The sequence below is a fragment of the Colobus angolensis genome, unplaced genomic scaffold (assembly GCF_000951035.1).
Source record: "Colobus angolensis palliatus isolate OR3802 unplaced genomic scaffold, Cang.pa_1.0 Scaffold477, whole genome shotgun sequence".
NCBI classification, from domain to species: domain Eukaryota; kingdom Metazoa; phylum Chordata; class Mammalia; order Primates; family Cercopithecidae; genus Colobus; species Colobus angolensis.
The window spans coordinates 494,942-509,422 of record NW_012118232.1 but is presented as its reverse complement, the minus strand read 5'-3'; the positions used below and the strand labels follow the sequence as shown (position 1 = coordinate 509,422).

Below are 14,481 nucleotides of genomic sequence, written 5' to 3'. Positions count from 1 at the left end.
TACTGATGGCCCCAGATGGACAGAGAAACTCAGAGACAGACAGGGAAGCTAGGCCCCAGGTGCTGAGGCTGTGGGAGAGAGGGAATGACTGGGCAGATGGTGAAGGTCTTGGCCAAGGCCTGGGGGTTGCTGGGAAGAAAGGGCAAGAAAGAGAATCCCCAGGCTGTGGAGACTTGGAATGACCATGAGTGACTTCCTATGGGGCACAGGAGCCTGTCCAGGTCCCAATTTCCTCAATACCTTTCTGTGGGTGGGTCTGTCACCCTCAGGCTGAGAACTCCTCGGGACCGGGCTCTGGTTCCAGCCACCTGCGTGGCCCTCGGGCCCTTGTGTGGTGCTGGTGGTGGGGAGGTGGACAGAGAGAGATGGGACAGAGGCCACTGCACATGCAGATGCTGTGGTGGGGCAGGCTCCTCTCCAGCTTCACTGTCCTGCTGGGCAGGCCTTGTCCTCACTCACTGGCTGGCCAGGGTGCCTGACATGCTTACCTTGTCAAACTTGAAGAGGCTCTCGAGGAAGCGGCCTGGGTCCTGCAGCAGCCCCTTGCCAGGCTCCCAGTAGTCATCCACCTTGGTGCCTGGCTTTTCTCCAGGCACCTTCTTGGGCTTGATGCCTTTCATGATGCACACAGCTTCTATGACCAGCTTCACGCCTGGGGGTGGCCGCTGCATGGCACGTACCTGCAGGCCCAGCCACCAAGTGGGGAAGACTCAGACCCAGTGGGCACCCCTGGGCAGGGACCCTGACAGAAAGGTTGGCCTTACCAACCAAGTCCCTACTACCACAGGACACAGGCAGATCCAGAGATCCACCGAGGTTGGCCTCAGCCCACAGTTCCTCCTGCTCCTCAACCCAGGTACCCATACTCCTACCTGGGCCCTGGGGGCTGGAACGAGGAGGGCGGGGCAGGCAGCTGGGTCCCAGGGGATGTGCAGAGGGAGGGCGTGAGGACAGAAGCATATGAGAGGGAATGCCAGGAGATGCCCTGCTGCCCACCTCAGTCACGTCGTTCTTGTTGAGGTTGCGCAGGCTGGCCAGTGCCGCGTCCAGGGCCGGCAACGCCTCGTCCAGGTCCTTCTGAGCATCATCAGCAATAGCTTGTGCCTTCTTGGCCTTCTCGTTGGCTTTGATCTCCTCTGTCTGCACTGAATTCCGGGTCTCCTCAGCGATGGCCGTATCCACCTGGGGATGGGAGACACAGGGCTGTCCTCCTCCCTTTTCTCTTCTCTGCATCTCAGTCTCCCCAGATGGAAGGAAATGAGCGTTGGGGTGCCCTGTTCTCCAAGGACCCTCCAGCTGTGATAGGCCAGAGAGGCCTGGGAATATCAGGAGCCCCTTCCACCTCCTGAGTGCTCACCATGGGCCTGGCGTGTGGCTGGGGGCCTTACAAGTTTGGATATCAGTGCCCCACAGGCAGGGCCCCCTAAGCCTGCAGGCACCTTCACGCAAGACAGAGAAAGACCCTCCTCCTGCCTTTCTTCCAGCTTCTATCTGCTGGGAAATTTTGCAATGCACTGACTTTGCTGAGCAGGATACTTGACTATTCCTTCCAGAAAGCTGTCATAAGGAATATACAAACTGCAAGGTCTGCTGTGAGGATCGGGCCCTCCAACGCGGGGCCCTGTGCTGGGCAGACTCCGGGTTGTGGTTATTGGAATCGTTCGGATTCCTCTGCCTTGCTCCTCACTGACCCCCTGCCCAGTGCAGTGCCTAGCACGGAAGAGCTACCGGGCAAACATTCCATGACTAAATGGATGGCTACTGATTGAGGAAGCTGGGGCACAAGGAGGCCAGATGACTTGTGGGGGCCAGGCAGCTAGCAAGCCTGTGCCTGTGTGGGGGTGCTGAGCTGCCTCAGAGTCAGGCATCAGGGAGGGGCTCAGGAGCACCCCAACCTTGATCTGCTCCATGGTGAGCATGGTGTCCTTGGCAGCCTCCTCCAGCAGGGGGTGCATACTCTCCAGGTCCTCCTGCATCTTGGCTACGTCCTCAGAAGTGCGCAGCAGCTGGGGGTCGGAGCACAGAGAGGAAAACAGGTGTGGCAGGGGACAGAGAGAGCACAGGGCCTGCTGGGCCGCCCTCATTCATGAGAGAAAGGCTGTGGCCGGCAGCTTCAGTGGCCCTCAAGTTGCCCAGACAACCCCAGAGGAAGGGCATCAGTCCCCCAAGCATCTGTGGGGTGCCCTGCTCTGGCCTGGCCCTTGACTGGCAACTTTTGTGCTTTTGACGAGGGGGGAAGCCACCCACTTCAACAATGTGGGCTGCAGTTTGAAAGGCCGAGCGTGGTGTCACCCTGGAGTTAGGGCTGAGTGAGCGGGTAGCCTGCAGGCAGCTAGGCAGCTAGCCTTGTCCATGGGGACTCGCCTGGGCCCACCTTGTCGAGGCCGCTCTTCATGCGGTTCTTGGCAGTTTTCAGCTCCAGTTTCTTCTGCCCGATGAGGATGGAGAAAATATGAAGCAGCTCCAAGTAGCTCTTGGGGGTCACATAGTTGTGGCGGGTCAGCTCTGCCAGGTACTCGATGCACTTCTTGGACACTGACTGGTGGATGTACACACAGACCTGGATCTGGGGGAGTGAGACCATGGATGCCGGTCTGGTAGAGGCCCCAAGAAAGACAGGGACTGGGTGCCCACAGCCACTGCAGCCTGGGCCGAGGAGGGGACCACAGCAGGAACCTCCATGCCTCTCACACTCACTCTGTGAGCCTCACGACCTCCAGGTCGAGGTCACCTTTTGTGCAGATGAAAAACCCCAGGCCCAGGGAAGTCCAGAGGTTAGTTTAAATTCACATAGCTATCAAGGGCAGGGCTGGCTTTGAACTTGGACCTAGGTTTCTCCCAGCTCTTGGCCCAGTGGTCTTGTCACAGCCCCCATGACCTGCCTGTGTCTGAGAGCCCTGAGGGGTTGCCCCCTCAGATCCTGGATCTAGGGGGAGCGAGGGCCCACGGCCTCAGCACAGCTGGGTAGGGAAATGTTGGGACTGTCACTGTCTCAGGTTGAACCAGGCAAATCTACATCCCCATCTGTGGTCTCTGGAGTTCTATCAGGGGGTTCTTGGAAGAAAGCACCATGAGGCCCTCAGGAAATAAGGGAAACAGTACCCATGCAGCTGTGTTCCCAGCACTCTAATCATTGTGATGACCTGTGGCACTGCCCATTTACAGATGAGGAAACGGAGGCTTAGACAGGAAACACAGCCTGACCAAAAGCTTACCCTCTGTGGTGGGCCTGGGAATCTCACCCAGACCATGGTGACCCTGAGCCCATGCCTCAAACTAAACAGTTCTCCCCAAGGGCCTGAGCTTCACCAAGACACCCACCAGTCCTTGGATTTCTTCCTGGGAGGATTCCAGTTCTGGGATCTCATTGATGAACATGGTGGCTACAGACTTCAGGGCCTCTGCCGGCCACTCATTAAACCAGTCGATGGTACAGCAGTTGACCAGGGAAGGAAACTGCCTCAGACGAGCTCGGAAGACCTCTCCGATGGGGCTGGAAAGCCAGAAATCCAAATGAGGTCCAGAGACACTGACCAGCGCCCCCAGGAGCCCAGGACCCAGGGCCCTTGCACAGCCCTGTGGCATGGCAGCCAGGACACAGCAGCACAACAGCCTGGGCCCAACGACATGATGGCCAGGCCCAGGGCTGCGTCTCCTCATCTCAGGCTCCAGCACGAGGCGTCCAGCGTCCCCGGGGCCAACCCCTGTACACACCCAGCTCCGCTGCCCTGGCGCAGCCTGGCGACAGCTGCCTGTACCTCATGCACAGCACCATGTGGATGTTATTGCGCACACGCCCAGTGTAAGCAGCCATGAGGTTGGCCTTGGTGGGCTGCAGGCCCTGCTCCTGGACATAGGGCCGCATGGTGCTGACGATCTGGTCCTGCTCGTCCACGGTATAGAGGTTGGGAATGTCACCGGAGTTTAGGATGCTGTTGATATCCTCCAGGAAGGATTCGTTCTTGATCTGGGGAGGAGTGAAGGGTTGGGGAGCTAAGCCCCTGCAAGTTGGACTTCATGACCATAGTCTTGTTGGACCTTCACAACAGCTCCATTTGACAGACTGTACCACTAAGGCTCAGAGAAGCCCAGAGTCACACAAGTGACCTCATAAGAGACTAGCCTGTATTCATAGTCTAGGATCTGCCCCCGTACAGAAGCTGTGAAAACCACTGGGTTGTGTCGGGACCCTGGGTCCTCAGTGGGGGATTTGGCATCTTCCTCTTCACCCCTCTCCATGCCTCAGTTTACTCACAAGAGGAAACCATGGCCACGGGCAGAGATAGGTCCTTGCCCATCTCATACAGCCTGGGCCTGGCTTGTGTTAGATGGCATCCTCCCTTTCCTGACTCACACAGTGGCTGCCTTGAAGGGAGTTCTGGGGTTAGGACAGGGCTGCGAGCATAGGGGCCTTTGTCCAGGGTGGGGCACGTTCGGGGGCTTCAGCCTGGGCCCCTGGGCCCAACCCTGACCACCAGCCAGATGGAGGCCTGTTCTGTCTTGTGACCCTAGACAACCTCTCAGAGATCTAGGGAGAAGCCTCATGTCACTCCAAGAAGGAACAGGGAAGCCATGGGTCCCCAGCACTTTGGGGACAAGCCCTGTGGTCCTTGAGGTGGGATGCCATTGGCCAGTGAGTGGGGTGCTATGCTACCAGGGCTTTCTTTACCCTTGGGGCATGAGTGATGATCTATGCCCCACCTTAGCTCTGAGAGGTTGGGTTTGGTCTCATGCTCTCAACTTGCCCATCTGTGGCCCCGCCTGGTCCTGGCTGTTTCTTCTGAGATCTGCCCTGACTGACAGTGAGCTGGGCATGAAGGACTGACCACCTTCTGGGATGCTATGCTCAGATGGGGTTGTGTCCAGCCCCCCGAGCCCTGCCCTCTGCTGTGGCAGTGGCACCTGGGTGTCTGAGAACAGGAAGGTGATGGGTAGGTTCTGAAGGCCCGCCTTGAGCAGGACCTTCTTGACATCCTCGCGCCACTCGGACATGCCGTAGTTCTTGGATAGTTCAATCTGGAAGCACTCGTACTCGGCCCTGGAGGCAGAAGTTTGGGTTGAAGCATGCTAGGGGCTTGGGGCCAGGCGCTGAAAGGTGGTGGGTGGCCACACCCTACCCCGACCACCTGGAGTTCTGCTCCCATCCTGAGCAGACTTGCAGACCCTTCAGGCCCTGAACCTGCTTTTTTGCCTCCAGACCTTTGCCTAAGCTGTTCCCTCGGTCCAAACGCCCTTTCCTTCCATCCTCCCAGCTCTGATTCTAAGAGCACCCCTGGCCACCTCCCCTAGTAATCCCTCTGGGATGCCTGCTCTACACTTCCCTCCCCATAGCACCACAGGGCACTGCTGCTGCCTCTCCTTGCAGCCCTAGTCTTTCCAGAAGCTACTAGTCTTTCCAGAAGCCTGTGGGCTGTGCGGGTCTGCTTCAGGGCTGCCTGAGGCCTCTACCACTGTACAAAAGCATGGGCTAAACCGATCAGCCAGCCCCAGCCACCCACTGCCCAGCACGCCTCGGAGGCCCTCACATGTGCGAGGCGAGCCGTGTGAGGGAGCTGCGGCCACTGCCACCCACACCCAGCAGCAGTGCATTGCCCAGCGCCTGGCGCAGGGTGCGGCTGATGCGGCAGATGTGGCTCATGGCGTCCATGAAGAGGACCAGCTTCAGCTTGGCCGTGTTGATCTGGTTGTAGTCCTCTATGTACTCCTCGATCACCTGCATCATCTGCGCACCAAGGCGAGGACGGGGAAGGCAGGGCTTCTCTTACTGTAAGGTCTCCCCGCTTCCCCGCACCCACCTGCTTTCTTCTCTGTCCTGACCGAGAAGCACGGGTGCCTTGACCACCCTGTGACCTGGCCAGCTGCATGTTTCCCCTGCAGGCTCGAGCCCAAGCTGAACATTTCCAGACACTGATAAATTTGCTTAGGTTGTTGCTCTAAACACTGAGGGATTGGCCTAGTGCGGTGGCTCATGCCTATAATCCCAGCACTGTGGGAAGTCAAAGCGGGAGGATCACTTGAGCACAGGAGTTCAAGACCACCCTGGGCAACATGGCAAAACTCTGCCTCTACCAAAAAATATATATATATATAAATTAACTGGGCATGTTGGTGTGTGCCTGCGGTCCCAGCTACTCGGGAGGCTGAGGTGGGACAACTGATAGAGCCCATGAGGTGGAGGCTGCAGTAAGCCAAGTTTGTGCCACTGCCCTCCAGCCTGGGTGATGGAGCAAGACTCAGTTACACACACACACACACACACACACACACACACACACAAAAAAAAAAAAAAAAAAACCAAAAAAAACAAAACCCACTGAGGGATCAAGCATATTGTTAAACACATAGAAGCTAGCCCCAGCCCACCCAAATTCCTTCAGTCCTCATGTGAACTCCATAACTCACATGACTCCCTCATTGCAGACGTACCATACTGAGCTAGAACATCTCTGCTCTCCCCAGTAAGTGAGTTCCCCTAATAAATGCTCTGGACTGATTACCCTGGAATTTAATGCTTCTTTCTTTGGAATCTCAACCTGTCCAATCTAGGGATGGCTTGGGGGCAGTCCCTTGTACGAACTTGTTTTCTGCCACTTTTGGGGTGACTCCAGCCATGAGCTCAGCTGGTCAGAGCACCAGGTACTGGGGCCCTCCCTGACGGGGAGCTCACCTGCCACAGCGTACCCTGCTTCTCCTGTGCATGGTGGGGACGCTGGGCCTTAAGAAGCCAGGCCCCCTGCATGAGGCCTGACCCAGGGACACATGGAGGCCTGAGAGGTGACTCAGAGCCCTGCCTGCTCCTTCTGGGGCTCACCAGGGTGTGCTGACCCTGGGACCCTGGCGGGAGCTCTGGGAATTAGGAAAGGGTGCGTATGGAGAGAAACTGTCAGGAGGCCTGCTTCAGCCATGCAGCTCTGGGACCACCAAATGAGGCCTCTTCCCTGCCTCCCTGGGGTCCTGGCTGAGAACCATGGCCCCAGGCCCCCCAACCCAGCCCTCTGTGGAGGGATGATTGCCCCTATGTCTAGGGCCCATCTCAGCTGGACCACAGGCTGGTTCTCAGAGATAAGTGAAGAAAACGGTACCCAGAGAAACCGAGGGCATGCCAGGAGTCTCCTGGAGCTGGCCTTCTTACCCCACATCCTGGCCCCCTGGTTACAGTGTGGTGGACTGCAGGGGGCCTGGGGCCCAGAGAGGCAGATTGAAGAGGACCCCACCAGGGGTAGGGCGCCTGCCTGGACCCCTCACCTTACTCTCACTGGTGATGAGCTCGTAGGACTTGACATCGGAGCCTGGTGACATGAAGTCCCCGTAAAGAATGGGCTGGAAGGGGCACACCTTGTTGAAGGTCACCTCCCACTGCTCCATGCAGCACTTAAGGAGCTGGTCGAACCAGCTGCGGTCCTCCTCATTCACCAGTCGGTCCCGGAACACACGGCAGTTCTCATGATACCATAGTCGCAGCAGCTGCACTTGGTCCTGTGGTAGCCCCAGCGTCGGTGCCTGTCCTTGGCCCCCGAGCCCTCAGCTATCTCTCAAAGCACCAGGCGAGGGAGGGTGGACCCCAGTTCCTGGGGCCCTGACTGGAGCCTGGTTCTCCTACCACAGCCCAGGTACAGTGTGCGGGGGCTGCTGGCAAGTGCGACTGCTGGCTGGCTGAGGATGCGGCGGACTGCACAGTGCTGCCTGGGCCTCCTCATGCCTCGGCTCCGAGTTCAGCTGGCCAAGTGCCTCCTGGGTGTCTGGCTCTGCTAGCTTGTCACAAGCACCTCACTTCCACCATTTAGCCCCCTGTGGCTCCCCTAACCCCAAGCCTGCGAGGGATGCTTGATTCTCCTAACACCTTCCCAATACCCCACATCTAACCACCCACCAAGCCACACCGACATGACCCACAAATCTCCTCTGAGCCTGCCCCTCTCTCCATCTCTGCTGCTGCCTCTGTCCCAGCTTCCCTGCATCTCCCTGGGTGGCAGAACTGCCCTCCGGAAGCTCCCAGCCTTTTCTATAGACTTTGTTGGCTATAAACATGGCTACAAGGCCAGGGCCAGCTTCTGTCCTGCTCACCCCATCTCCTTAGCCTGGGCTACACACACACTGGCTGCTCAGTCCCATTCCAAAGTGCAGGTCTGTCCCCCGCCCACCCACACAGCTCCTCATTAGAACAAATTTAAGCTCCATGCTGCACCCCCACCGTGTCCAGCGCCTGGCCCCATCCCTGCCAGTGCTCCCGACACCTGGCTCCCTGCTACATTTCCCCCTCCTTCCACCTGGGGGTTTTTGGTTCCCAGAGGGCACCCTGCTCACTGTCCCTCAAGTGTTCTCACATGTAGGGCCCACACCGGAAGCCCTCTTTCTCCCTCGTCTTGCCCTGGCTCTCTCATGTGATCCCTGTCTCAGCCACCATTCCAGGTGTGGGTTCAACCCACAAGACTGGGCTCAGCTGCACCAAGGCTAGGCTCTGGGGAGCCTGGCATCCCCATGTTCCAGGAAGCCCCACTCAGGGCCTGTTTGGGCAGGAAGGCCTGAGATTGGTGGGGCTGGGGAGGATGGGGAGAGCAGCGTGGGCATTGGGGAGGGTGCCTGCCCGGTCCTCACCTCGACCTTGGCTGGATCAGCCATGAGCATGCCTTGGAAGACCTTGGAGAGGTCCCTCAGGTTGAAGGTGTAGTGGGACTTGGCTGGAGTGGGCAGCAGCTGGGAGGTGATGGTGGCATACACCATGATGGTGGCTTCCACAAGGGGCTCCGTGAAGTGGGCAATGTGGGGGGCCCCGGCTGGGGGAATAGGAGAGTGGCCTGGGTCACATGCCAGGAGCTCCCTCTGCTGCCTCTGCAGGTCCTGACATCCTTGCCTTTGCTGTGCCCCCCACTAAGCCCCTTCCCCAGCCTTTAGGCTTGGATTCCACGTACGCTTTGGCTCCGTCTCGGATGTCCCCAGTGTGGGGGAGGTGAAGAATCTCCTGCTCTGCACCCCTCTATATCTTTATGCTGACATGGCCTGTCGGAGCACTGGGACTCATCACGGAATTGGGGGCGCTTGTGGGGTCAGTGCTGGGCGGGGCCGTTACTGCCTTGTCCTATGGGGGCTGTGCCCAGACCTGAACATTCCATCTCTGAGCCACATATGGGGAGGGTCTCATGGTCCACATAGGCCTCAAGATGCCTAAGGGTGGGCGTGGGGAGGCCTGGAGTACACCCCCGACCTTGAGGGCTCACCACCCACTTCAAGGCTGCCCACTCCTCAACCTGCATTTTCACCACTCACACACCTATCAGCCTGTTCTTTGAAAACTATCCAATTCTGTGCTGGGAACTCAAATTCTGTCAGTGGAAACTTGGTGAGAAGTAGAAAAAATGGAAAGAAAGGGCAGGAGAGGGGCTTGTCTGCTGACACAGGCACTGGTCACAGAGTGACCCAAACAGACATACTCCTCACTCTCAAGCTGACATTCTTGTCGGGAGGCTGACAATGAGTGGATTAGCAAGTAACAAAGACAGCAAACAGGTGTCAAGGGCTACGGGCAGCCCCGCGGCAGGAGAGGGGCCTGGGGATGGCCAGAGTTGGGCTTGGGGGCTATTTTACAGCAACGCTGGGGGAGGCCTCACTGAGGAAGGGGATGTCAAGCAAAGAAGTGAGATGCAAACTCGCACATAACTGGAGAAAAATTGTCCCAGGCAGAGGGGAAAGCAAGGGCAAAGGCCTAGAGGTGGGAGCAGGCCTGGCATGTTAAGGACCAGCAATGAGGGGGTGAGCAGGAGGCGGTGAGATCAGAGGACAAGGTGGGGCGAACTGAGGATGGCTTTCCCTACCATTGTCAGGACCCGGGCTCTTGCCTGGGTGCGATGGGTAAGAGAGGAGGAATGTGACCTGATGTAATGATTTCATGGGTCCCTGTGCCCTTAAGCAGAAGATAGAACTTAGGCAGGAGAAGGCAGCTGCCAGGAGACCATGGCAGGGCTGCAGCACTGGCCAGGTGGGCGAGGACAGGGTGGTGAGCAGTGGCCGATCGGGATGGATTCTTAAGGGAGAACCTATGGGAACTCCTGACAGGTGAGCTGTGGGGTGAGGGAAGGGGGCATGGAGGATGGTGCCAAGACTCCATCTTGTCTGGAGCACCTGGAAGGATGGAGCTGCCAAAGCCTGAGATGAGAAGAGTGCGGGGACCAGGGCACTTGGGAGTTTGGCTCTAGACAGGTTCGGCCTGAGATACCCTGTGGACATCCCAGGGGAGATGCGGAGCCAGGTGTTCAGGGGAGTGGTCTGGGCTGAGGATGTAGACTTGGGAGTTGCCAGCACCAAGATGGATTTCCCCGCCAGAGGCGGGATGGGACTGTCTGAGGAGAGTGTGGTTGGAGGGAGAAGAGGGAGGAGAGTGTGGTTGGAGGGAGAAGAGGCTGGAGACCAAGCCCAGTCCATCTGAGAATGGGCAGCCAGAGATGGGGGAGGCCTGAGAGAAGCCTGCGGCAGGAAGGGGATGTCTGCCGGCCAGCACTACTGACCCCCGGGAAGGCGAGGACAAGGGCTGACCGCTGGTCTGGCCACACAAGGCCACTAGTGACAACAGCACTCTCAGAGGGTGAGGCGGGCATTCACAGGAAAGTGGGAGGGGAGGGCGGGTGCAGGGGGAAGAGGCAATGCTTTGCAGGAGTTTTGCTATCAAGGTGAGCAGAGAGGTAGAGTGATGGGCTGGGGCAGGTGGGAAGGGGGCCCAGAGAGGCTGTTTTGCATTTGGTGGTTAAGATGGTGGTTAAGATGGAGAATGGGGCTTGTTTGTGGAAGGCCACCCAATGGCGAAGGGAGCACTGGTGTTGGTGGGGAAGAGGGGAGCCGCATTCCCAGGCAGGCCCAGGAGGAGGCTGGGCTTTGCCGTGGAGCAGCAGTCCGTACTCAGCCACAGGAGGGAAGGCAGGGCGCAGGTAAGCAGGTGGGTGCAGACCCAAAAGGCAGCTGTCTGCCGACAGCCTCTTTCAGCTGAAGGCAGGGGGAGGAGGCAGGCCTGGGCAAGGACAGGGACTGCAGTGGTCAGCTGCCTTGCCGCGACGACGGGCAGATTCATCACAATGTCTGCCCTGCAGACATCCCGGCTTTCCTGTGCACACCCGCTCCCTGGAGTTCTGATTCTTCGCATAGGGTGGGAGTTTGTTGGATTCCCTTATTCATGCATTCATTTTGCATTTAATTTGCATCTATCATCAGCTGGACACTAACGTAGGCATGGAAGGGCTGGCTGACTCTAAGAATGGGTGAATGAGCCTGTGGGGCAGCCTGTGTCAACCTTTGCTCTGGCACCCAGTGGCCCAAGGTCCCCGCATGAACCTGAGGATGGTTCACCACGGCGCCTGGTCCCAGTCTCAACATATCCAAACAGAGCCCAGAGCTCCTCCTGGAACCAGTGCCCCCTTCCCACCCAGGCCCTCCTGGGCCTCCACCCAGGCCCACACTTACGCACAGGCTCCCGGTAGCTTTTCTCTCCAAGGAGTCCATCTAGAGGATGGAGGGAGAGACACGGGGCTCGGGGTTAGGTGGACATCCTGCTGCTCACCCTGGCCAGGTGAGATGGTAGCGGAAACAGCATCTTGGGGTAAGCTTTTCCCCAAACTCCATAAAGGCTCAGAGACACTCCATCCATCCTATCTTGTGGCTTCTCCTGATTTACAAAAGTAACATGCCTCCCCCAGAGTTTCTGGGCAAGTACTAATGTATACATATGTATGTATGTGAGTGAGTGCATATCTATGTGTATCATACATCCAGCAATCACCACGTGCCAGGCTTCACGCTAGGTGCTCTACATGCACTATCATATTTAACCCTCACAACCTGGAATGGTAGATACAGATGAAGAAACAGGCTCAGAGAGATTCATGAGCTGCCAAAGGTCACACAGCTGAGTGAGAGGTGAAGCCGGGGTTGCAGTCATGGTTTGACCACTCCACCCTTTCTGGTGGCCACCCAGCTGTCCTTGGTGTGGCCTCCCTGGCCTGGGCTTCTGCCTTTGTCCATGCTCACCCCCACCAATACTCACTCATCCAGTTGCCCAGGATGGTAGAGAAGATGCGTTTCTTGCTGACCTCGTCCATCTCAGCGAAAGACAGGTAGTTGAAGTGACGCATCAGCCGTGGGGTGATGGTGTTCCTGCCTCCACCTGGGGGGCCCATGGCACAGATGAAGTTGATGTCCACTAGGTTCTTGAAGGCGCCTGGAGTAGGGGCAGGAAGTCAGGAAGGGCCCTGGCCAGGGCTGCATTATGACCTTTGTGGCCCCTTCGCCATACAAAAATTAAAAATTATACTTTAGAACAGTATTGGAATAAAGACAAATACATCAATATTACACATGAAAATTTTTCTTTGCCCTAAAAATTCATCCTCCTCCCCTTTAATGTTTTTTACAAAGTTTAAAAGTACTTTTTTATTGCAGACATTTTCGTATACAACGTTAGTGAAATTGAGCCCCCCCCTCCCATGGTGAAGACACACTCCAATCTTATAAAAACATTCAAGTAACCCTGGACATTTTCATGTCACTCTCTTTTTTAGTACCTGGGGACTGGCTTTGGCTAGATTTTCTATTTTAACCCATGCTTCTTCCTGTACTTTCATTTTTAGCTTCTCTTTTAGTTCTTCTGCTTTGAACTGTTGTGTACAGTCATCAAATAGCTTTTGGTTCATCTCCATGAACAGCTTCAGGGCGTTGTATATCAAGCCATGTATTATCTTGTTGCAATGGGTCTTTGAGTTGTGGTACAAGGAAGGAAACATGATGGGCAGAATCTTTGCGGCGTTGTCACTGATTAAACTCATGATGTATTCATTATTCCAGTAATAGAGAGCTCGCTCTGCCACCTGGAAGTGTGGGCTGGAGACACATTTGGCCAACTGCTGGAAGAGGGGCTCCATAGTCTTCACAAATTCTGATGATTCAGTGACATCTAAAATCGCTTCTAATTCATTTAAGAACATTACTTCTTTTGGACTGTGAGTCTTTGGCCAGTATTTGAGAAGTGCCATCACAACAGGTTCCGTGAGGGTGTTGTCCTTTTCCAAAAACTGCACTACACAGTATGCCAGCTGGGGATGGTAGACACTCAGAGATTTCACTTTGTGCAAAGGTAGTAACACCTTCAATAAGAAAATCTTGGCCGGGTGCGGTGGCTCAAGCCTGTAATCCCAGCACTTTGGGAGGCCGAGACGGGCGGATCACGAGGTCAGGAGATCGAAACCATCCTGGCTAACATGGTGAAACCCCGTCTCTACTAAAAAAAAATACAAAAAAACTAGCTGGGCGTGGTGGCAGGCGCCTGTAGTCCCGGCTACTCGGGAGGCTGAGGCAGGAGAATGGCGTAAACCCAGGAGGCAGAGCTAGCAGTGAGCTGAGATCTGGCCACTGCACTCCAGCCTGGGCAACAGAGCGAGACTCGGTCTCAAAAAAAAAAAAAAGAAAAAGAAAATCTTGTGTTGTTCTTTTAGTGGTAAGGCAAATCCATTAATTATACTTCCTAATATTTCCAGTAACTCTGCTATGCCATTATGATGCTCTGTTTCATAAATAAACCTATAAAATATATTATCTGTTTTCTGATGTAAGCTCTCAAGCCTAGGAATTTCCCATAGATTCTGTGAAGGGTGGTTTTAAGAAAATCTCTCTCCCGAGGATCTTCACTGTCAAAGAGCTCTAAAAGCTGCAATACAAACTTCTGAGCAATGTATTTCTTTGCTATATTAGGTTGGAAATCTGGAGACTCTAAAAATCCTAAGAAAAATTCATAAACAAGCGTAGATGAGGTCAGGCTGCTTCTAACGTCGGTTTGTCTTCCTCTGGGTCAAATTCTGCTCCCGTAGGATTGGAGGAAGGTGGTAATGTTCGAAACGTGTTAACTGCAAACATATGGACTAATGGGTAAATAGGCTCTGTGATCACATTCCGATTATGGGTGATATATTCTACCATCTCACTTCAAGCAGCTCGTTTTACTTCCTTCCACTTTAGGTCACTTAGCGGATCAGAAACAAAATCAAAAGAGGATGCAACACTGACGTAACTTCTGGATAAAAAGCTTCTCTTGATCAGCAGGAGGAACATCTTTTAAGGATGGTAGTTTTTGAAGTTCTCTATTATTGCTTGCACTAAACGTTGAAGAATTGTGCCATTTGTCTTTCTTCACTATGGGCTGAGAGACGGGTACTTTTATTTTAGCAGACACTGTAGACGGGACAGCAACAAGGGTGTTTTTCCTGACGGAAATTTGCTCTGATTCTACTATGTCTTGTCCTTCTTTTGAACTTTTTCCACTCTTCCCTGCTTTTGGTGATTCTTTCTCCTTCTTGTTTTTATTCCGCATGGCTGGAGCGGGCCGCCGCCGCCCCTGCCGCCGCCTGGGGACTGAGTCGTTCGCTTGCTCTCGCTTCACCTTTTTCAGACCCCCAGAGACTGCGGCAGCCATGGTGGCGGCGTCTCTCCGCCCCTCCCCCGGCCGGCCCC

General features: G+C 55.6%; 1 protein-coding gene and 1 pseudogene across 1 annotated transcript in view; both read right to left on the bottom strand.

Annotated features, from left to right (window-relative positions):
- Positions 1-14,481, bottom strand: part of DNAH1 (dynein, axonemal, heavy chain 1) — an 84,887-nt gene that overhangs the window by 13,408 nt on the left and 56,998 nt on the right. The window contains exons 46-57 of the mRNA XM_011958846.1: positions 12,026-12,199; positions 11,446-11,484; positions 8,596-8,774; positions 7,246-7,476; positions 5,526-5,722; positions 4,903-5,038; positions 3,759-3,967; positions 3,322-3,493; positions 2,375-2,566; positions 1,896-2,006; positions 997-1,182; positions 489-680 (exon numbers count right to left, since the gene is read on the bottom strand). Of these exons, the coding sequence (XP_011814236.1) occupies positions 489-680; positions 997-1,182; positions 1,896-2,006; positions 2,375-2,566; positions 3,322-3,493; positions 3,759-3,967; positions 4,903-5,038; positions 5,526-5,722; positions 7,246-7,476; positions 8,596-8,774; positions 11,446-11,484; positions 12,026-12,199 (2,018 nt within the window). The remainder of the gene's footprint in view (positions 1-488; positions 681-996; positions 1,183-1,895; positions 2,007-2,374; positions 2,567-3,321; positions 3,494-3,758; positions 3,968-4,902; positions 5,039-5,525; positions 5,723-7,245; positions 7,477-8,595; positions 8,775-11,445; positions 11,485-12,025; positions 12,200-14,481) is intronic.
- On the bottom strand, positions 12,456-14,161 carry LOC105523828 (annotated as a pseudogene).